This window comes from Bos grunniens, chromosome 19 (assembly GCF_055505025.1).
Source record: "Bos grunniens cultivar Pamir isolate PY7600 chromosome 19, Bosgru_T2T1.0, whole genome shotgun sequence".
Taxonomy (NCBI): Eukaryota; Metazoa; Chordata; class Mammalia; order Artiodactyla; family Bovidae; genus Bos; species Bos grunniens.
The window spans coordinates 58299544-58324401 of NC_141183.1; the positions used below are offsets into that span (position 1 = coordinate 58299544).

Consider the following 24858-nt stretch of genomic DNA (forward strand, 5'->3'; position numbering starts at 1 on the left):
GACAGAAACCCCTGTTAGTGTGGCATAATCCAACATGCTGAAGATACACATACATATTTAATGTAGCATGACCCAATTTGAAGCTGAGCTGGCGGAGAAGTAAAAGAATGCCGTGAACAGTAAAGGAATTTCATGAAGACGTGCAACAGCATTGCTGCCTGAACCCACTGAAGTGAGAGTACAGTGGAGCACAACTTTATCTCAGGGTATTTGCTGATTCTTGGTGGCCTCTAGTTTGGGGTTTCATCAGGCACAAACAGGAGAACTTTAATGGGTAAATTAGGGAGAAACAAACCTCTTGATTTTGGCTCTGGTGAATGGTAGACCCCAGTGCACCACTCATGCAGGTTAGAGATCAGGATTTATATTACTTATGTGATCTGTACATTCATAAGCTGAAAATTTAGTTTAAATTTTACCTGACTGGTAAAAGCAAACACAAACTTTCTTTAGTGGGTTAATTTCTAAATTCAGATATCAAAGAATTCCTACATTTAATGTATCAAAAGATGATGGCCTCAGTAAATAAGCTACTATGGATAAAAAGTCAGCTGAAGGACACAAATTATAGGATCAGACCTACAGAGATTGGAGATACTGAAGTGACTGAATACAGAATATAGTTAGAGTTGGACTATAAAGAAAGCTGAGCACAGAAGAATTGATGCTTTTGAACTGTGGTGTTGGAGAAGACTCTTGAGAGTCCCTTGGACAGCAAGGAGATCCAACCAGTCCATCCTAATGGAAATCAATCCTGGATGTTCATTGGAAGGACTGATACTAAAGCTGAAACTCCAATATTTTTGTCCACCTGATGCGAAGAGCTGACTCATTTGAAAAGACCCTGATGTTGGGAAAGACTGAAGGCAGGAAGAGAAGGGGACGACAGAGGATGAGATGGTTGGATGGCATCACCGACTCAATGGACATGAGTTTGGGTAAACTCTGGGAGTTGGTGATGGACAGGGAGGCCTGGTGTGCTGCAGTTCATGGGGTCACAAAGAATCAGACGCGACTGAGCGACTGGACTGAACTAATGTTCAATATGCTTTAAAAACTAAGAAAGAATTTAATGCATAATAAAGAGACAAGATACTATCTAAATAGATCCAGATGAAGTAAAAAAATCAAACTTAGAAATAAAAATGCAGTGCTTACTTAGCACATATACTAAAATTGGAACGATACAGAGATTAGCATGGCCCCTGCACAAGAATGATACACAAATTTATGAAGCATTTCATATTTTTCACTCTTGGATATAAATCACAGCAAGATCCTCTTTGACTCACCTCCTAGAGTAATGGAAATAAAACAAATGGGACCTAATTAAACTTAAAAAGCTTTTGCATAGCAAAGGAAATAATAAACAAGATTAAAAGACAAGCCTCAGAATGGGAGAAAATAATTGCAAACAAAGCTACTGACATAGGATTAATCTCCAAAATACATAAGTAGCTCATATAGCTCAATATCAGAAAAATAAACAATCAATCAAAAAACAGACAAGAGGCCTAAGCAGACACTTCTCCAAAGAAGACATACAGATGGCCAATAAACACATGAAAAGATGCTCAACACTGCACATTATTAGAGAAATGCAAAACAAAAATAAAATATCACTTCACACCAATCAGAGTCATCATCAGTTCAGTTGCTCAGTGGTGTCCGACTCTTTGTGATCCCATGGACCGCAGCATGCCTGGCCTCCCTGTCCATCACCAATTCCCAGCGCTTACTCAAACTCATGTTCATCTAATCGGTGATGTCATCCAGCCATCTCATCCTCTGTCGTCCCCTTCTCCTCCTGCCCTCAATCTTTTCTAGCATCACAGTCTTTTCAAATGATTTAGCTCTTCGCATCAGGTAGCCAAAGTATTAGAGCTTCAGCTTCAGCATCACTCCTTCCAGTGAATATTCAGGACTGATTTCCTTTAGGATGGACTGGTTGGATCTCCTTGCAGTCCAAGGGACTCTCAAGAGTCTTCTCCCAACACCACAGTTCAAAAGCATCAATTCTTTGGCTCTCAGCTTTCTGTATAGGTCAACTCTCACATCCATACATGACTACTGGAAAAACCATAGCTTGGACTGGACAGACCTTTGTTGGCAAATGTCTCTGCTTTTTAATATGCTATCTAGGTTGGTCATAGCTTTTCTTCCAAGGAGCAAGCAGTGTCTTTTAATCAGAATAGCCATCAACAAAAAAATTACAAATAATAAATACTGGAAGTGATGTGGAGAAAAGGGAACCCTATTACACTCTTGGTGGGAATTTAAATTGAAATGGCCACTATGGAGAATAGTATGGAGATTTAACAAACTAGGAATAAAATTACCATACAACCCACCAATCCCATGACTGAGCATAAATCCTGAGAAAACTACAATTCAAAAACACATGCACTCCAATGTTAACTGCAGCACTATTGACAATAGCCAGGACACGGAAGCAACGTAGATGTCCATCAACAGAAAAATGGGTAAAGAAGTTGTATGTATGTATATATATAAATACATGGACATATATATAGACACATACAATGGAATACTACTCGGCCATAAAAAGGAATGAATTTGAGTCAGCTATAGTGAGGTTGATGAACCTAGAGCCTGTTATACAGTTTGAAGTCACAAAAAGAAAAGCAAATATCGTATATTAACATATGCATGTGGAATCTAGAAAAATGGTACTGAAGAACACGTTTAGAGAGGAGAAATGGAGGCAGACGCAGGGAATGGCCTGGTGCACACAGCAGGGGAAGGAGCGGGCAGTGTGAGCTGAGTGCGCAGCACTGACACGTGTGCACCGTCAGGTGTGACGCGGACAAGCAGCAGGACGTGGCTGTACAGCACAGGGAGCCAGCCCGGTGCTCTGTGACGACCCACAGGGTGGAACGGTGCGGGAAGGAGGCTTAGGAGGGAAGGACACATGCACAACTGTGGCTGATTTGTGCTAATGCACGGTAGAGACCACCATGGCATTGTAAAGCAAGTATCCTTCATTTTAAAAAAAGGCAGTAATAACTAGAAACTCAGTTAATGTGTTTGCTGTCCAGCACCTTAAGATAAGTTGAAAAGAGAACAGGTGAACTGGAAGACAGAGGTAAATAAATGTATAATAGAGCAGAAAAATAAAAATGGAAAATATGAAAAGAGAAGAGGTAAGGAAAAAGTAACCAGAAGATCTATCATATATCCAATATAAATTACATAGGAGAGACAAGAAATAATTAAAGAGAAATAGGTCAGGATAACAGCTTAAGGTTTTGCAGAAACAGTGAAAGACACTGTTACTCAGATCAGGAAACTCATTCCTTGAATCTCAAGCATACAAATAAAGATAGCTCAATACATGGCTGACCATAGTCAAACTTGTGACCACTTAAGATAAAATCACCTAAAAAGAAACAACACACTGCAAACAAATAACAGACTGAAATCTGATATCACAACCATGGAGCAAAAACATTAAAGAAACTCAGTGCCAGTTTAACACCCTAAATGCTACACTTCAAGAACAAGAATTAATGAATATGTTTCCAGACAAACAAAAATAAATTTCATTACAACAGATCCTATCTTTGAAAGATGAATTTCTAAATGCTGTACTTCAGGAAAAAAGAAAGCAATTCAAGCAAAAAGTTCTGAAATGCAAGAATGTTGAAAAAAGAAAATGATAAACATGGAGGTCAATCTAAACAAAGATTGACAGCACAAAAGAAGTTGTAATAATATCTAATTTATGATGTTAAAAGTCAAGAAATAACTAAAATAATTACAAAATATTAAATAGAAAGAGACTTGGATTTGTAGTAAAGTTCTTACAGTATTTAGAAGTAGACTGATAGTGATTAGTTTTATAATTTAAGTTAAAATAGAAAGCTACCATTGCTATTACAAGATAATCATTACAATTAGAAACAAGTGTCTAACTTCTAAACTAGCATGAAAATTAAAGTTGCTTAGTTGTGTCCGACTCTTTGAGACCCCATGGACTGCAGCCTGCTGTGCTCCTCTGTCCGTGGAATTCTCCAGGCCAGAATATTGGAATGGGTAGCCATTCCCTTCTCCAGGGGATCTTCCCAAGCCAGGGATTGAACCCTGGTCTCCCACATTGCAGGTGGATTCTTTACCATCTGAGCCACCTGAAAGTGAAAGCAGCGCAGTAAAATAAACGGGAGTGGGGGAACACAGGAAAAATCTGACCCAATCCAAACAAAAGGGGCGAGAGGGAGGTAAGACACGACAAACAACTAGAAAACATGGGACAGATAAAACGCAGAAAATAAAAGGGCAGAAATTAAGCCAAGTACATTAGTGAGTAAGAATGTAAATGGAAAGATCTTTCCAATTAAAGGTCAAAAACTAGTAAAATGGGAAAAAAATCCAATTACCTGTTGTTTACCATAGACAAAATTAAAATATTAAGGACAGGGACTTCCTTGTGGTCCAATGGTTAAAATCCGCCTTGCAATGCAGGAGGCGCAGGTTTGCTCCCTTGGAGAACTAAGATCCCATATACTATGCAGTAAGTAAGCCCGTGCTCCGCAACTAAAAGCCTGTATGCTGCAATTACTGAAGCCCCTGTGCCGTAACTACTGAGCCCGTGTGCCACAGCTACAGAGTGCATGCGCCGCAATGAAGGTCCTGCACGACACAACTAGGACCTGATGTAGCCAGTCTAATAAATAGATCATATAAGGCCTAACAGAGTTTTGCCAAGAGAACACACTGGTCATAGCAAACACCTTCTTCCAACAACACAAGAAGACTCTACACATGGACATCACCAGATGGTCAACACCGAAATCAGATTGATTACATTCTTTGCAGCCAAAGATGGAGAAGCTCTATACAGTCAGAAAAATAAGACCGGGAGCCGACTGTGGCTCAGATCATGAACCCCTTAGTCAAATTCAGGCTTAAACTGAAGAAAGTAGGGAAAACCAGTAGAACTTTCAAGTGTGACCTAAATCAAACCCTTTACGATTATACTATGGAAGTGAGAAATAGGTTCAAGGGATTATATCTGATAGGGTGTCTGAAGAACTATGGATGAAGTTTCATGACAGTGTATAGGAGGCAGGGCTCAAGACCATGTTAAGAAAAAGAAATGCAAAAAAGCAAAATGGTTGTCTGAGGAGGCCTTACAAATAGCTGTGAAAAGAAGAGAAGCCAAAAGCAAAGGAGAAAAGGAAAGATATACCCGTTTGAATGCAGAGTTCCAAAGAATAGCAAGGAGAGATAAGAAAGCCTTCCTCAGTGATCATTGCAAAGAAACAGAGGAAAACAATACAATGGGAAAGACTAGAGATCTCTTCAAGAAAATTAGAGATACCAAGGGAACATTTCATGCAAAGATGGGCTCAATAAAGGACAGAATGGTATGGACCTAACAGAAACAGATGAGATTCAGAAGAGGTGGCAGGAATACACAGAAGAACTGTACAAAAAAGACCTTCACAACCCAGATAATCACAATGGTGTGATCACTTACCTAGAGCCAGACATCCTGGAATGTGAAGTCATGTGGGCCTTAGGAAGCATCACTACGAACAAAAGTAGTGGAGGTGATGGAATTCCAGTTGAGCTATTTCAAATCCTAAAAGATGATGCTATGAAAGTGCTGCATTTAATATGCCAGCAAATTTGGAAAACTCAGCAGTGGCCACCAGACTGGAAAAGGTCAGTTTTCATTACAATTCCAAAGAAAGGGAATGCCAAAGAATGTTGAAACTACCACACAGTTGCACTCATCTCACACGCTAGCAAAGTAATGCTCAAAATTCTCCAAGCCAGACTTCAACAGTACGTGAACCGTGAACTTCCATTTGTTCAAGCTGGATTTAGAAGAGGCAGAGGAACCAGAGATCAAATTGCCAACATCCATTGGATCATCGAAAAACCAAGCGAGTTCCAGAAAAACATCTGCTCCTGCTTTATTGACTATATTGAAGCCTTTGACTGTGTGGATCACAACAGACTGTGGAAAATTCTTCAAGAAATGGGTATACCAGACCACCTGACCTGCCTCCTGAGAAATCTGTATGCAGGTCTGGAAGCAACAGTTAGAATGGAATGACAGACTGGTTCTAAATCGGGAAAGGAGTACGTCAAGACTGTATATTGTCATCCTTCTTATTTAACTTATATGCAGAGTACATCATGAGAAATGGTGGGCTGGAAGAAGCACAAGTGGAATTAAGATTTCCGAGAGAAATATCAATAACCTCAGATATGCAGATGACACCACCCTTATGGCAGAAAGTGAAAAAGAACTAAAGAGCCTCTTGATGAAAGTGAAAGTGGAGAGTGAAAAAGTTGGCTTAAAGCTCAACATTCAGAAATCTAAGATCATGGCATCTGGTTCCATCAACTTCATGGGAAATAGATGGGGAAACAGTAGAAACAGTGGCTGACTTTATTTTTCTGGGCTCCAAAATCACTGCAGATGGTGACTGCAGCCATGAAATTAAAAGATACTTACTCCTTGAACGGAAAGTTATGACCATCCTAGACAGCATATTAAAAAGCAGAGATGTTACTTTGCCAACAAAGGTCCATCTAGTCAAGACCATGGTTTTTTCAGTAGTCATGTATGGATATGAGAGTTGGACTATAAAGAAAGCTGAGCGCCAAAGAATTGATGCTTTTGAACTGTGGTGTTGGAGAAGACTCTTGAGAGTCCCTTGGACTGCAAGGAGACCAGTGCATCCTAAAGGAGATCAGTCCTGGGTGTTCATTGGAAGGACTGATGTCGAAGCTGAAACTCCAATACTTTGGCCACCTGATGAGAAGAGCTGACTCATTTGAAAAGACTGTGATGCTGGGAAAGATTGAGGGCAGGAGGAGAAGGGGACAAGAGAGGATAAGATGGTTGGATGGCATCACTGACTCGATGGACATGGGTTTGGGTAGACTCCGGGAGTTGGTAATGGACAGGGAGGCCTGGCGTGCTGCAGTCCATGGGGTCGCCAAGAGTCGGACACGACTGAGCAACTGAACTGAACTGAACTCATAATCTGAGTCTAAAATACAGGCAGAATTAAAAAAAAAAAAAAACCTGAAAATCATAAAAAAAAAAATACAGATAAAAGATCAAAGGATTATGTAGCCACCACACATGTAAAGAAAAAGAACTAGACAGGGTCATCAGATGAAGATTTAGAGTAAAAGAGGCTTTTGAATGAAAGGGGCTGGGATAGTTTATCATTCATTTAGAAAAAGAAAGAAAGAATGAAATGGACCCCTATCTCATACAATGACATAAAACCATGAAAGAAGGATCAAATTTTAAAAACTTTTAGAGACAAATACAGAAACATTTTTGAGAATGCAGGGACTTCTAGAAAGACACATGAAGGAAAAGATCGATTAATTGGATTATATGAAAATAACAGCTGTTCATTTCACTTTAGGGTGCAAAGGCAAGCATAAATTCAGGAGAAGAGTTTTACAACATCAAAAATAAAAACATTTCACATAGAAACAAAATTGCCTCATAAATGCATAAATATTAGCTCAACTGGCTATCTGGGACAAGAGGCAAAGCCCTGGTTTACTGCATTTCGTGGTGTAAATAATCTTACATGGCTCATTTCAAGCTAATCACCTGATGTCACTGAACACTGAGTTAAGATCAGTTTAAATACTTTCAAACACAATTGGCATTGCCTAATTGTAATTAGTAAAGCTGATCATACAATCATCACTCAACCTACCAATTCCACTCTAGTATGAACAAAAGAGAACTGCTACACATGTGGAGTAGGATATACATACAAAACTTTTTAGCAACACTGTTCATAAAAGAAGAAAATGAACAGTTGTACTGTCTATCAAATATAGTATGGACAAATATACTGTAATATATCCACTCAATGGAATACAAAAAAGGCAATGAAAAGACATGAACTAGCTATAAACTTCAAATAAATAAATCACAAATACAAAATTTTGAGTGAAAAAAACACAAGTCGGAATAATAAAAGTAATATGTTTTCTATTCATATAAAGTTGACAAACAGGCAAAATTCAACAATACATTGTTAAGGGATATGTGCATGCATGCTTAAGTGCTCAGTCATGTCCAACTCTTTGTAACCCCATGGACTGTATCACCAGGCTCCTCTGTCCATGGAATTCCCCAGGCAAGAATCCTGGAGTGGGTAGCCATTCTCTTCTGCTGGGAATCTTTCGTACCCAGGGATCAAACTCAGGTCTCCTGCATTGTGGGTGGATTCCTTATTGTCTGAGCCACCAGTGAAGACTAAGGGATATATATATACAGGTAGTAAAATAATCAAGAAAATGGTTAAGATTAAATCTAGGAAAGTGGTTTTATGGGATGAAATTGGAAAGGGACATTGTGGGTCTTCAAATGTATTGGTAAGTTTTTATTTCTTAAGCTGAAGGAAAAAATAAATAAAAAGGGAGATAAGTAAACATAATGATAATATAAGGGAAAACTTGTAAGAAAAATATTTATTGTTATAAAAATAATCTGCTTTAAAAATGAATATCTGAATCTGAATTCTGTAATATTTTGGTGAGTATCTCTTCAAGCAATCTCAAACAAAAAAAAGTTTCCTTCTTTTTCTCCACTGGTATTGGGTTTGGAAAATGTTGAGATGTTCATCTCTAACATCTCTTGGGAAAAAAAAAATGATTATTTTCAGACATGGGCTAATGGCTTAGTTTAGGATTTTGTTCTCTTAACAAAATTTTGTTCCTCTGAATGGCATGAGACACCATTATGCTAAAAAAGAGAGCTGAATTAATTATATTACCACAAAACTTAGGACAAAAATGTTTTTCAGCTAGGAGCTGAAATAGAGAATAGCAAATAACCTACGCTTTAAAACATTGAATAAATTCATATGAATTACTTAAATGTTATATTATTTAAAAAGAAAGTATTTTTAAAGACTTGATTATCCCTCTGAAAATAAATCAAGTTATTATTTAAAAAGTACTTTTAATATTTTTATAATCCCACCAATATTTTCAGAATCATGTTAAGTTACTCACATGAAATAAGCATATATCTCTGATTTCAGAACATAAACCTAGGTCAAGAATAATAAATATATGCAACATTCCTTAGTATTTCTGCCATCTAAAGTATTGCTCCCCCTTGGCCTTATGGTATTATCAATGGGTGACAGGAACATCAGACTTCTTTTGGAACTCGTTTAAATGGCAAATGTGAAAAACGTATCTCTTAGATAACCAAAGAAAATTTCAGACTTTCTTCTGTATCTTGCTTTTCTAAAATTAGTTTCATTTCCACTTAGTATATTTAAAGTATTTAACTCTTTTATGTTTAAATAAATAAATGTAAGTTTTTCAAATTTGTTTTATGTTCTCTTGAAAGATGACTGGATTAGAGACATAAACACTTATTATGGTTAGAAAAAAATTCTAGGAAGTTATAAAATATCTATTTCAATTTATTTAATTTTCTACCTTATTTCAGTGAAAATAAAGTATATATGTCTATTACAGTTTTTGAAGACCATTCAATGAATATAGTACATATAATGTTTTACAAAATCACATAATAAAAAAAAATTCACATTAAAAGAAAGGTCACATTGCCTTCTGAAAAGCATTCAGTATTTTGCTACTGAAATTGAAGCCTGCTAAATTCAAACTCAAGTTTCTTTCTCTTAATTAACTTGGGCCTTTGGCAAAAAATTATTTAACTTTCACACTTCCTCAAGTGTTCTAAACAAAGAGTAAAACAGAATTAAAAGACAAATTAGCAAGTTTAGGGAAAAAGGAGGAAATCAATGTAATGGGACTTAATGCTTGAGTTGTACAATGTTGACCAGTGACCCAAATAAATTTGGGGCACATACTTTTCCATCCCAAAGCTATCTGGATAAAGGGAGGCTCATAACCTTCACATTACCTCCACCATGACACATCATCCTACCACTGAATAACAGAAGACAAACACTGACCTAGTTTAGAAGTGCAGACGAAAAAAAAAATGAAAACAGGATACATAGCTACGGCAAGGAAACCATGGTAACCAGAAAAGGGAACTGTTTTGCTTACTTTATTTTGGTCAGAATAATCAGCAAGCTGAGCCTTCAGCTCTGTAATCTCAGCCTCTAACAGACGGATCACTTCCTCGTAATCCATTTCCATTCCCTGTGCCTGTCTCTGCGCAGCTTCGGCAAGATGAAGCCGACTTCGCAGGGCTCTTGCTTCTTCGACCACAGCTTTGGCTTCCTAAATATTTAAAAAAATAATGTCATTGAAGAAAAGAATGTAAAAATAGTAGCAGTTTAAACAAATTATTTTCTTCTTTCTGGAAGTTATAATTCAAAAAATGAATCAATATAGTTATATTATTCACATCTCAATTTGAAGAGGGTTCAGGATGGGGAACACATGTATACCTGTGGTGGATTCATTTTGATATTTGGCAAAACTAATACAATTATGTAAAGTTTAAAAATAAAATTAAAAAAAAAAGAAAACTAATATTCATGTTATTTAATTAAGGTCATGCGTGACCTTACTTTTCCTTGATTTCTTGGATAACTTTCAGTATGGACTCTCCAACTTCACACATTTAGGAGAGAATTTTGAAAATAAGAGAAGCAGAAGAAAATTGAAAATGGAAAATAGAATAAGAATTGGCTCAAAAGATAAAAAGAGCAGACTTCTACAAGTCAAGTAGGTGGTAGGGCTCATGTTCTATGAAGGTTTTTGCAGCTTCATCAGATCCTGCTGAGAGATTTATAGTGTTAAGGGCTTCTCAGTGGTCCAAGCCCCAGGAGCCAAATCTTATTCCTAGACATCAGTCTAAGAGCTACCTCCCCATTTTGATTTAAGCCAAAAGGCAGAATTCAGTAGTAAAATATACAGCCATTTCTATAGGATGCAATGCTCACCACATTTAGAACAACACTGAGGGAAAGGCATTACTAGAAGCCATTTTATACATAATCAACAGAGGCTCAGAGAGGTAACATAACCTATGCAAGGGCAGATACCAGTGCCAAAATTTAAACCCAGCTTTACCTGACTCCAACATTAATGCTCTTCTCACCATTTTACTCCACCACTACATGATAAAAACAAAACCAAAACTATACACTCGCTGTATTTTTCATCTTAGGAAGTGGATGGTGTGGCCCAAAGCATTTGCACTCTCAAAACTGTGCCTTGGTGCTGGCTCAATAATAGTTCCCAGGACACCAATATAATTTAATATTGCACTTGCTATAATGTAAACCATTTCTTTCTTTTTTTTTTTTACTTGATGCAGAAATTGTTTTTCTCTGCAATGGAACTTTCTGCTCCAATTGCCGTGGCTAATATTCAACTATGGCTATTTTAATTTTCTGGGAGCTTTTACAGGACGCTTGCTTTTGTTTGAGCCTAGGGGAGGGTTAGAAATATTTTTACTACAGGACATATTTTAAGGGTCAATTTTTCATTCTTACATTCAATAACTATTAAGTACTTACTGTGTGTCAGTTTCTGTCTCAGGTACTGAAGATAGAGCACCTAACACAATACAAAGTCCTCCTTTTGTCCCCCGATATTTATAATCTAGTTTGGGGAGATGACAAACTAGAGAGAGTCAATGAAGAGCTCACTTAGAAGACTTTTAATCAGAGAACAGCAGAAGGGATGGAGCTTTCTGGGCAGAGAGAACAGTTTGTGCAAAGGAACTGAGATAGCATTGTGCATCCATAGCATTCTGCATCTTGAGAGATCAGCAAGGAACTCTGGGTGGCCGAAGTAGACAGGAGGAGAGGACAGGAAGGAGGGGGTGCAGGACATGGGGGTAAAGTGCTCACAGGTCTCTGGGCAGGGATGGTGCTGGCATGGAGTGACAGATCTTGAGAGCCTTTGTAGGCCATTGTAAGGACTTTAGTTTTACTCACAGCCAGAGGGAAAGCGACTGGAGAGTGCTGAGCAGAGACGCGGTAAAAGGACACCTATCTAACTAACACATCCGTCAGTTCAGCCCAGACGATCAAGGGTTACCAGTGTCACAACTGGATCAACTTCACAAAAAACTGCACAAATGGGAGGTAACGGCCTAGTATGTGTCAACAGGGCTCTAAATGTTTTGGATAGATCACCTCAAATAATCTACCCAGTGCTGTGAGAGGTATGCCCAGTTTTACCCTCATTTAATAGACAGGAAACTGGAAAGTTAAGTAGTTTGCTCAGAATCACAAACTTAGTAAGTGGCAGAGCTGGGATTTGAACCCAGGCTGTCTAGTTACAAAGTCCACAGTCTTGGCTACAGAATATGCTAAAAAAACAAATCACTTGTAGATGACAACATCATCGGGGCCCAGCCCTGCATGAGCTCAGGATGTGGCCATTACAACACACTCAAACACATTTGAGGCTGCTACACCATTCCCCATTTTCCATTCCATCAGGCTAGGAAAAAAATAATATTATCACTGAAGAGAAAGGGAGGGGCAGAGAATTCACCATAGCAGCAATGAAGAATAACTAATTCGATGATTTGTCTCCTTCACAGTTGCTTCATACAGCCTTTATTCCTCTATACAAACAGCACTTTTATTTTTGTTCAAAGAACGCTAGTTAATTAAATGAAGAATCTGAATGGAATTTATACAGCCATTATGGTGCACTGATGGTAATACGGTGTGAAATGCAGTGGGGTGGTAAGAGATGCAGAGGTTTTGCTGCTGAATAAATTCATGTCATTTCTTTTGTAAATGTATAACTGTCAGGCTGGTAAATGTGACCCCTTAGCAAAGTTCTAGCCCAATTCCCACTGAATGGCTGTTTAAAAGATCAGTGCATTGAAATGACGACTGTTAGAGGAAGCAGTAAAGAAAAGATAGCAGCAGTGTGCCACATTTAGCAATACAGGATCACATAAATCCATTTTTTCTTTTCCTCCTGGGCTGTTTTCTAATAACTGTAAAGCCTCCTATGTCAGTAATAATTGAGCCAGAATTTTCCTAGTACCTCACCATGAGCCTGAAATCCAATCAGGCGAAATGTGGTAGCTAGTTCACTGATTTACTCTGTTAGGTACAGATTAATTCAGTTTAAAAGTTAGAAAACGCTGGATCATAAAATAGCAAGGGAATTCCAAACAAGCATCTACTTCTTCTTCACTGACTACACTAAAGCCTTTGACTGTGTGGATCATAACAGTCTGTGGAAAATTCTTAAAGAAATGGGAACACCAGACCACCTTACTTGTCTCCTGAGAAACCTGTATGCAGGGCAAGAAGCAACAGTTAGAACCAGACATGGAATAATGGACTGGCTCAAAATTGGGAAAGGAATACGTCAAGGCTGTATATTGTTACCCTGCTTACTTAACTTATATGCAGAGTACATTATGAGAAATGCCAGGCTGAAAGACTCAGAAGCTGGAATCAAGATTGCTGGGAGAAATATCAACAACCTCAAATATGCAAGTGATACCACTCTAATGGCAGAAAGCAAAGAGGAACTAAAGAGTCTCTTGATGAATGTGAAAGAGGAGAGTGAAAAAGCTGGCTTAAAACTCAGCATTCAAAAAACTTAAGATCCTGGCACCTGGTCCCATCACTTCATGGCAAATAAATGGGGAAAAAGTGGAAACTGACAGGTTTGACTTTCTTTGGCTCCAAAATCACTGTGGATGGTGAGTACAGCCACAAAATTAAAAGACGCTTGTTCCTTGGAAGAAAAGCTATAACAAACCTAGACAGCGTATGAAAAAGCAGAGACATCACTTTGCCAACAAATGACCATATAGTCAAAGCTATGGTTTTTCCAGTAGTCATGTACAGATGTGAGAGCTGGACCATAAAGAAGGCTGAGCGTCAAAGCATTGATGCACTCGAACTGTGATGCTGGAGAAGACTCTTGAGAGTCCCTTGGACAGCAAGGAGATCAAATCTGTCAATCCTAGAAGAAATCAATTCTGAAAATTCATTGGAAGGACTGATGCTGAAGCTGAAGCTTCAATACTTTAGCCACCTGATGCAAAGAGCTAACTCACTGGAAAAGAACTGGATGCTGGGAAAGACTAAGGGCAGGAGAAGAGGGTGAGAGAGGATGAGATGGTTGGATGGCATCATAGATTCAAAGGACATGAGTTTGAGCAAATTCTGGGAGACGGTGAAGGACAGGGAAGCCTGTCGTGCTGCTGTCCGAGGGGTCACAAAGAGTCAGGTAGAACTTAGCAACTGAACAACAAAGATGTAATAGCAAATCAGAAAAATCAACAAAAGCATTATGCATTTTAATATTAAGCAGTACAAAGAAATGCACTAAAAGGGAATCCTAAATTATGAAGGCATATCCCTGACATAACATTGTTTTAGTGACACAGAGAAAATGACTTCAACTTACACTGTCTGGTTGTTAAATCAGGATTTTCCACCTTAGAATTTCACAATGAACCGTCAGGGAAGATCAGACCAAATCCTTTGAAAATATACTTCACACTAATGAAAATCTTTGTAGGCTACAAGAACTTCGCTATGTGATTGTGTTGAGACAAAGGGCAGCATAAGCTCAAAGGACAAAATACCATATGTTTCCATATACAGCACTTTTCTCCCTGTAAGGCACTGTTGTTGCTGTTCAGTCACTAAGCAGTGTCGGGCTCTTTGTGACCCCATGGACCGCAGCATGCCATCCCTGTCCATCACCAGCTCTTGGAATTTACCTAAACTCATGTCCATTGAGTCCGTGATGCCATCCAAACATCTCATCCTCTGTCACCCGCTTCTTCTCCTGCCCTCAGTCATTTCCAGTATCAGGGTCTTTTCCAGTGAGTCAGCTCTTTGTATCAGGTGGATAAAGTACTGGAGCTTCAGCTTCAGTGCTTCCAATGAATATTATGTTGATTTCCTTTAGGATTGCTTGCTCCTTGCTGTCCAAGGGACTCTCGAGTCTTCTCCAGTGCCATGAGTTGACAGGCTACTTTATGTTCCAACTCTCACATCTGTACATGACTACTAGAAAAACTACTAGAAAAACTAGAAAAACTCTAGCTTTGGCTAGAGACCTTTGTTGGCAAAGTGATGTCTCTGCTTTTTCAAATGGAGGCTAGGTTTGCCATAGCTTCTCCTCCAAGCAATAAGCATCTTTTAATTCTGTTGCTGGAGTCACTGTCCACAGTGATTTTGGAGCCCAAGAAAATAAAACCTGCCACTGTTTCATTAACATGATATTGAATAAAAAATATGGGCGTTAGATATACTTCAGAATCTTAGATATATGATTTTTTTTTTCATTTTCTGGCTCTGTAATTCCCCAAGACTCAGTTTTTTCATTTGTATAAGGGTAAATAACAGCATCCACTTTATAAGCTCAAAACAACTCTCACAATAAGGGTTAAAGAACTACAGCTCTTGGTACACTTTTTCCCTGTTCCTCTTCATTGTTTTCAAATAGACACATAATCACCAACGCGCTGAGAGGGCTAGACTGGATGAAATGACTGAGGCACTCAAGCAGTTCTTTGGAAGTAAAACGTGCACGTCTTTTTTAACGTTAGCAACAGTTATGTAAAACCTTCCCTTCTCTAGTTGTGAGTTTTAACGGCTCCCCAAAGTAGAAGGAAAAAGCACTAACTGCAGTTGCTCATTTGTAATTAGGCAGCACATCCACATCACTAAACTGAGAAGTTCTGTAATTTTTAAGCTAATCAGTAAATCTTTCACAATGTCAACTGCTGACAGGAGAAAAAGGAGGCCTCCAAGAGATATATGTTTTAGTGTATTGTAACTTATGCTACCAAGCCCAAAAGAATACTGCTCTTATCAGCTTCCTACATCCACTCACTGGAAAACCCTTCTTGGTCTTGGTCCCATTACAGCCTGTGAAAAAGATTAAGGGTTACTGCAGGAAGAGGGATGTTGAAGGAAAAATGTTTAAAAGCAAGCTATATTTAGTTTCCTTAAGTATTGATTTTATTAAAATACGCTTAATGTTCCTCTCAAGGGATGATCTCAAATAATTTGCTAGTGGTTCAAAAAAGGAATCTACAACTCATCCCTTAACCATGACATTGTTGGAGGAGAAAATGAATTCACAGAACTTTATGTACGTCTCTGATGTGTGTTCTTCCCCTTCCTTTCCTTTTGCCTTCTCTGGGTGTACATCCATCCCTCTCTTCCGCCTCCATACCTAACCAGTTATCAGGCACTGTGAATTCTTCACTGGTGATGTTTGCACCACTCCTTAATATCCATTCTTACCATCAAGCTATTATTCATGTCTTTAACACCTCACACATAGGTGCACACTGCATACTCTGTTCTTCACTATAATGTACTCTGCATACTTCTGAAGGATCAATTTTCCTGAAATATTGCCTAGGAAACAAACCTAGATAAAATGTTGCTAAGAACATGGTACACGATAAATATATTCTCAATCTCTACACTTGAAGGTTCTCCACTATTTGTTCCAAATCAGTCTTTCCAGTTTTAGCACACTGACTCTCTTATGGATTAACATATCCAAGTGCGTTCACTTACCAATTTCCCAGACTAAACTCTCTCACCTCCAAAATACTTTTGAGCACATTATTCTTTCCACTAGGTGAATATATTTTTCCTCTTTTTCTCCTTCATCCAGCTGCCATCTATTCTTCAAAATCTACTTTAGATTTTATCTTTTCTCATCTTTCCAGACCACTTAAGCTTAAAATGGTCTTAGCTGTGGAGCGGGTTCCTCTCTAGTTGCAGCAAGAGCGGGCTACTCCCCATTTGTGGTGCACGGGTTCTCCTCTTGGTGCGGCGCACAGGCTCTAGGGTGCGCAGGCTTCAGAAGCTGTGGTATGTGGGCTCAGTAGTCGTGGCTCCCGGGCTCCAGACCACAGGCTCAGTAGTTGCGGCACACAGGCTTCATTGCTCCACGGCAAGTGAAAACTTCCTAGAGCAGGCATCAAACCCGTATCTGCTGCATTGGCAGGCAGATTCTTTACCTCTGAGCCACCAGGGAAGTCCTCCCCTCCTTTTATCCTTAATAATATCTGTTGTCTGTAATTACTCCACAGGCTATTTAGCATTTCCTACTGCTCTGTTAAACTGTCATGAAAATAATATTTTACTCCCAAACTTTCTAATGACAAAAAAGATCTTGACTGATGAAAGTAGAACACAAGTTGTCTGAGAGTAAAACCCTATTTAATATTAACAGGTCCTCCATTCAACATAAATAAGACATGTAACTGAGTTGACAAATAGTGAAAATGACTATTTTTTCATATATAATTGCCTTATAGAATTTTGTTAGGTATAAAGCTTTCATATGAAGGTTTCAATTTTACAGCAATATTAGTAGAATTGTATTTCATTTAAGTAATTACAATAACAACCATAAGTCATGCTATGAAAAATAGCACATAACGAAAAGCAAATCATTTCATCATGCTCTCTTTATACATGAATTAAAACAAACTCCTTTTATAGTATTTATCAAGTAAATGAAATTACATCTAAACCATGTGGAATGAATACCAAGGTTGAAAAAGGACAGAGAGCTACACTTTATTGTGCTCGACAATTTTATTGCTTGATTTCTCATTAAACAGACTTAAAAATTATGTACACCAAGTTTATATTTCCCTAAAATTGATAATTTTCCATCATAAGTTAATATAATGAATATATGCTCTCAAGGACTATATAATCTTGAAAGTCCTGTCCAATCCTACCCAAATCCTTGATTCCATGATTCATGTGGTGACACTCCTTTGTAAGTGTGAAAAATGATAGATATTTGTAAGCTCAACAAATAAGATTTTCTTTAGTTTGTATGAAAAAGAAAAAATCCTCACTTTGCAAAGGAAGACTTGGTTCAGCTTTCTGGAGAAAAAGCAGGTCAATCAAATTATAATTAGCTCTAATTAACCCTCCCAAGAGCTGTCAACTTCTTTACCTGCAGCTGCCTCATCCTCCAAAAGGTGCAAAATTGAATTCTGACTCTGAACATCAAAGAAAATCAAAGAAACAATGTTTAATCTCTGTTTATAAACAGAAGTCCCTAATCAAAGACAGACACACAAGTACATCTATCTAATAAATTTTACCCTGTGAACTTTGCTCACAATATAAATATTAATTAGTTAAAACCCTGTTTTGACAGTATACTTAACCCTGAACATGTATTTTCTGGTTTAGTGAGATTTGACATAAAAGAAAACTATTTTCCTACTTCTCCAGTCCTGGTTACAAGTGTACCAAAAGAAGATAGTATTGGAAATTTCTTTAATAATCAGAATTTAAATCCTGTTCAGTGAAACCTAGTATCACTCAGAGGCTACTTTTCCAGTTGTCAAATATTTAAAATTCATCTGAAGTTTGGGGTTTAAGAACAGAAATGTATTCCTTCCAAATTAACCTTTAGAGAATTCAGTTAGGATCAAAATTTTATCAAATTTTCTTTATTTTGATGGAACCTGACCAAGAATTCCAAATTTGAATCTAGCTATAATAAGATCTGGGGATTCCCTGGTAGCTCAGCTGGTAAAAAATCCGCAGGCAATGCAGGAGACTCAAGTTCAATTCCTGGGTCAGGAAGATCCCCTGAAAGGATAGGCTACCCACTAGAGTATTCATAGGCTTCCCTGGTGGCTCAGATGGTAAAGAATCTGCCTGCAATGCAGGAGACCTGAGTTCCATCCCTGGGTTGGGAAGATTTGCCAGAGGAGGGCATAGCAACCCAATCCAGTATTCTTGCCTGGAGAATCCCCATGGATAAAGGAACCTGGCAGGCTACAGTCCTAGGGGTCACAAAGAGTCAGATACCACTGAGTGACTAAGCATGGCACAGCACATAATAAGATCTAAGTAATAAACAAGATTCTTAAATTCATTAAGAAGAAAAAAGTCAGTGAGAACTGATAAGCAAATACTGAATAAATAACAACAGTAAGAAGGAAAAACAAAAAACAAACAAACGAATAAGGTGGGACATGGCCCAAGAATTTAAGGTATATATAAAATATAAAAATTGGTACTAGCCAAAGAAGAGTTAGATAAAACATTCATCCACCCAATATTTATTGACAAAGCTACTGGAAAAATTAGATAGCCCCAAACTGACCCGTAGATTATATGAGAATTTAATTTATGGTAGTGGAAAGTGAAAGTATTAGTTGCTCAGTCATGTCCGACTCTTTGTGACTCAGTGGATTGTAACTCGCCTGGCTTCTCTGTCTGTGGGATTTTCCAGGCAAGAATATTGAATTGGGTTGCCATTTCCTTCTCCAGGGGATCTTCCTGACCCAGGGATCAAGCCTGAGTCTCCTGCATCACAGGCAGATTCTTTACCATCTGAGCCACCAAAGATACCCAATGGTAGTGGAGATACCACATAAAAATAAATGGTGCGACAAAAAGCTATTTGGAAAAGAAAGTATAAAGTGTAGCTTCTCATCTCATACTCTATACAACAGAATAATTTCTTACTAAGAACACAAATGAAGTAGAAAAAGCAAGAGTAGGAAAGGGATGCAAATGAAATATAAGGTACATATATGGTCACAAGAAATGTATCAGGAAACCAGCTACCTTGGATATGAAGAACTGTGATGCAATTCACAATTTACTTTGAAACCCATGGTCATAGACAATCTTTGGTATATCTAACATGGATGACAATGAATCAAAGTACACACAATATTTTCAAATAGGGTGATTTAATTATGTAGGGTTAGGCAGGACTAGAGAACTCTTATTTTTAATTCTAAAATAGTTTGTGAATAAATCATTTAACACAGTGTCATGAGTCCCATAACAAAGTAAGAGTAACGAAAGTGTTTCTCACGTGTTAAACTGCCAAGAAAGGAGTTTTATGGTATCAACTGCCTTATCACTACTTCCTCCTTGAGTAAAATTTACTAGTTTGTCAGCCAAGTTAACATATATTGCTCTCACTTTGTGTTAAGAAACATAAAATGTTTGGCATCTGCCTAAATGTTTGAAATATGCCCTGGAAAGGTGCTCTCTTAGCCACTGACTTATGCAATGTTACAGATTTGTAATTGCTCGTATTTGGTTAACAAGGAAAGTTATAGGCAGCATAGCTACTTTGGTGTACAATCACGCCTCTGACAACTCACCATCTCTAGGGCACTTATTCTGAAGGGCTTTCTACAAAGTGATGATTTTGCCTTTTTTTAAATTTTTCTTACTAGATTGAGAGCTCCTTGAAGAGATTATGTCTAGCTTTCACACTGCATTGACATAAAATAAGAATTAAATAAAAGAAGCTCAAACATTTCCCTCCCCAAGTGGCCCTTATAAGTTACTGCAGGCATGTGTGAAAAAACTGAGGAAAGAATGGTGAGTGTGGTCCCTGAAGAGCCAGAAAAACAGTGGCTCATGGTACAGAAACCTGAATCCTAACACCAGTTCTGATTAAGCCAACTGATACAGAAAATACTGTAATCAAACTGAACTGAAAGGTTTCTATGAAAAGAACACTTCCTTCCAAATTTCTCTTAACACCGAAAATTCTGGGAGTCTGTTTAACACAATTAAAATGACTCTACAGTATCTATAGGGTAGGAAAATTTCCCTCAGACTTCTTAAAACAGCAAAAACTTTCCTACATTATAAAGAAACAACTATCTGGGTATTTGGAATATACATGTTTGTTTAAAGCTTGTTTAAAATGCTATATTCACCTTCAGTGAATCACTAGCTACGGCTGCTGTCTGCAAACAGTAATGCCAACTAGGCTGTTTTTGTGTTCTTTATCCAAGCAAGCTGTCTTTAACTTAGGCAGTTTCTTGGGCAAACTCTAACACTGGACACAGGTCATTTTGATTCTCATTAAAGTATTTAGGAAAACAACAGAGTGGAAAAGACAAGAGATCTCTTCAAGAAAATCAGAGATACCAAGGGGACATTTCATGCAAAGATGGGCTCAATAAAGGACAAAAATGGTATGGATCTAACAGAAGCAGAAGATATTAAGAAGAGACAGCAAAAATACACAGATGAACTGTACAGAAAAGACCTTCACGACCCAGATAATCACAATGGTGTGATCACTCACCTAGAGCCAGACATCCTGGAATGTAAAGTCAAGTGGGCCTTAGAAAGCATCACTACGAACAAAGTTAGTGGAGGTGATGGAATTCCAGTTGAGCTATTTCAAATCCTGAAAGATGATACTGTGAAAGTGCTGCACTCAATATATGCCAGCAAATTTGGAAAACTCAGCAGTGGCCACAGGGCTGGAAAAGGTCAGTTTTCATTCCGATCCCAAAGAAAGGCAATGCCAATGAATGCTCAAACTACTGCACAGTTGCAATCATCTCACACACTAGTAAAGTAATGCTTAAAATTCTCCAAGCCAGGCTTCAGCAATATGTGAACCATGAACTTCCAGATGTTCAAGCTGGTTTTAGAAAAGGCAGAGGAACCAGAGATCAAATTGCCAACATCCACTGGATCATCAAAAAAGCAAGAAAGTTCCAGAAAACCATCTATTTCTGCTTTATTGACTGTGCCAAAGCCTTTGACTGTGTGGATCTCAATAAACTGTGAAAAATTCTGAAAGAGATGGGAATACCAGACCACCTAATCTGCCTCTTGAGAAACCTGTATGCAGGTCAGGAGGCAACAGTTAGAACTGGACATGGAACAACAGACTGGTTCCAAACAGGAAAAGGAGTACGTCAAGGCTGTATATTGTCATCCTGCTTATTTAACTTCTATGCAGAGTACATCATGAGAAATGCTGGGCTGTAAGAAGCACAAGCTGGAATCAAGATTGCCGGGAGAAATATCAGTAACCTCAGATATGCAGATGACACAACCCTTATGGCAGAAAGCGAAGGAGAACTAAAGAGACTCTTGATGAAAATGAAAGAGGAGAGTGAAAAAGCTGGCTTAAAGCTCAACATTCAGAAAACTAAGATCATGGTATCTGGTCCCATCACTTCATGGGAAATAGATGGGGAAACAGTGGAAACAGTGTCAGACTTTATTTTTCTGGCTCCAAAATCACTGCAGATGGTGATTGCAGCCATGAAATTAAAAGATGCTTACTCCTTGGAATGAAAGTTATGACCAACCTAGACAGCATATTAAAAAGCACAGATATTACTTTGCCAACAAAGGTAGGTCTAGTCAAGGCTATGGTTTTTCCAGTGGTCATGTATGGATGTGCGAGTTGGACTGTGAAGAGAGTTGAGCACCGAAGAATTGATGCTTTTGAACTGTGGTGTTGGAGAAGACTCTTGCGAGTCCCTTGGACTGCAAGGAGATTCAACCAGTCCATTGTAAAGGAGACCAGTCCCGGGTGTTCATTGGAAGGACTGATGCTGCGGCTGAAACTCCAATACTTTGGCCACCTCATGTGAAGAGTTGACTCATGAGAAGACCCTGATGCTGGGAGGGATTGGGGGCAGGAGGAGAAGGGGACGACAGAGGATGAGATGGCTGGATGGCATCACTGACTCGATGCACATGAGTTTGGGCGAACTCCGGGAGTTGGTGATGGACAGGGAGGCCTGGTGTTCTGTGATTCATGGGGTCACAAAGAGTCAGACATGACTGCGCAACTGAACTGATCTGAACTGAAGGGAATTAAAGTTGAAAAATGAATTCAAAGTTTATTTGATATGTTTTTCCACCCAGATTGCTATCATTGTCAGTTCAGTAGCTCAGTCGTGTCTGACTCTTTGTGACTGCATGGCCTCCAGCACACCCTTCCATGTCCATCACCAGCTCCTAGAGCTTGCTAAAACTCATGTCCTTCAAGTCTCTGATGCCATTCAACTACCACATCCTCTGTGTTCCCCTTCTCCTCCCGCCTTCAATCTTTCCCAGCATCAGGGTCTTTTCCAATGAGTCAGTTCTTCACATCAGGTGCCAAAGTATTGGAGCTTCAGCTTCAACATCAGTCCGTCCAATGAATATTCAGGACTGACTTCCTTTAGGATGGACTGGTTGGATCTCTTTGCAGTCCAAGGGACTCTCAAGAGTCTTCTCCAACACCACAGTTCAAAAGCATCTATTTTTCAGCACTCAGCTTTCTTTATAGTCCAACTCTTACATCCATACCTGACTACTGGAAAAACCATAGCTTTGACAAGATGGACCTTTGCTAGCAAAATGTCTCTGCTTTTTAATACACTGTCTAGGTTGGTCATAGCTTTTCTTCCAAGGAGCAAGTGTTGTTTAATTTCATGGCTGCAGTCACTATCTGCAGTGATTTTGGAACCCAAGAAAAGAAAGTCTGTCACTGTTTCCATTGTTTCCCCATCTATTTGCCATGAAGTGATAGAACTCGATGCCATGATCTTAAGTTTTTTGAATGCTGAGTTTTAAGCTAGCTTTTCTGTTCTCCTCTTTCACTTTCATCAAGAGGCTCTTCAGTTCCTCTTTGCTTTCTGCTATTAGGGTGGTGTCATCTGCATATTTGAGGTTATTGATATTTCTCCCAGAAATCTTGATTCCAGCTGGTGCTTCATCCAGCCCAGTGATTCTCATGATGTACTCTGCATATAAGTTAAATAAGCAGAGTGACAATATACAGCCTTGATGTTCTCCTTACCCAATATGGAACCGGTCTGTTGTTTCATGGCCAGTTCTAACTGTTGCTTCCTAACCTGCATACAGATTTCTCAGGAGGCAGGTCAGGTGGTCTGATATTCCCATCTCTTTAAGAATTTTCCACAGTTTGTTGTGATCTACAGAGTCAAAGGTTTTAGTGTAGCCAATAAAGCAGTAGATGGTTTTCTGGAACTCTCTTGCTTTATCTATGATCCAGTGGATGTTGGCAATTTGATCTCTGGTTCCTCTGCCCTTTCTAAATCCAGCTTCAACATCTGCAAGTTCACGGTTCACGTATAGTTGAAGCCTGGCTTGGAGAATTTTGAGCATTACTTTGCTAGCATGTGAGATGAGTGTAATTGTGTGGTAGTTTGAGCATTCTTTGGCATTGATTTTCTTTGGGATTGGAATGAAAACTGACCTTTTACAGTCCCTGGCCACTGCTTAATTTTCCAAATTTGCTGGCATATTGAATGCAGCACTTTCATAGCATCATCTTCTAGGATTTGAAATAGCTCAGCTCGAACTCCATCACCTCCACTACCTTTGTTCATAGTCATGCTTCCTAAGGCCCACTTGACTTCACATTCCAGGATGTCTGGCTCTACGTGAGTGATCACACCATCCTGATTATCTGGGCTTTATTGTAGGAGATTTATAATTTCTTTTCTCAAAGAGGATCCTTTTTTCTTGTTTTGTTTATTTCCTTATTAAAAATCATTTTAAGGTCACTGCAGATTACATATAGTTGTAAGAAATACAACAGAGAGGTTTCCTGTACTTTTCACTCAGTCTTGTCCAATGGTGATATCTTGCATTAAAATAGTAGAACATCACAGTCAGGAAATTTCATTGATACAATTCACCAACCTTAATCAGATTTCACCAGTTTTATACACATTCAGGAATACAAAGAAACAACTAATAAATATGTAAAACCTATATGGGACCCAGAGGAATGCTGTTGAGTGAAAAAAGCCAATCCTCAACAGTTACACACTATATGATAACATTTATGTAACATGCTTGGAAAGACAAAGTTATACAGAACTGATCGGTGGTTGCTAGGTGTTAAGAGGAGGGGTGTGGACGGAGGTGGCTGAGACTATATAAGAGTAGCAGGAGGGATACTTGCTAGAAAATACAGGTTGACATTCTGAGGTTACAAGTGACCATTTGAAATGGGAATAGAGGAACATTTTATTACAGTCCCCTTTCAGAACAGAAAAAAACTGACAAATATATGTAGTTTACTTCTTTTTTCCCTCGAAAGATGAGATTGACATCTTGGAATATCTGCTAGTATCATATG

General features: G+C 38.6%; 1 protein-coding gene and 1 pseudogene across 11 annotated transcripts in view; one reads left to right on the plus strand and one right to left on the minus strand.

Annotated features, from left to right (window-relative positions):
- The window catches only part of STXBP4 (syntaxin binding protein 4), a 232909-nt gene that overhangs the window by 94301 nt on the left and 113750 nt on the right, over window positions 1–24858 (minus strand). For all 11 annotated transcript variants that reach the window (XR_015148388.1, XM_086360922.1, XM_086360925.1 and 8 more), the window contains one exon: window positions 10069–10245. Coding sequence is in view for 10 of the 11 variants with exons in the window: in XM_086360922.1 (XP_086217048.1) it covers window positions 10069–10245 (177 nt within the window). In the remaining variant the exon portion in view is untranslated. The remainder of the gene's footprint in view (window positions 1–10068; window positions 10246–24858) is intronic.
- On the plus strand, window positions 1151–1250 carry LOC147352791 (U6 spliceosomal RNA; annotated as a pseudogene).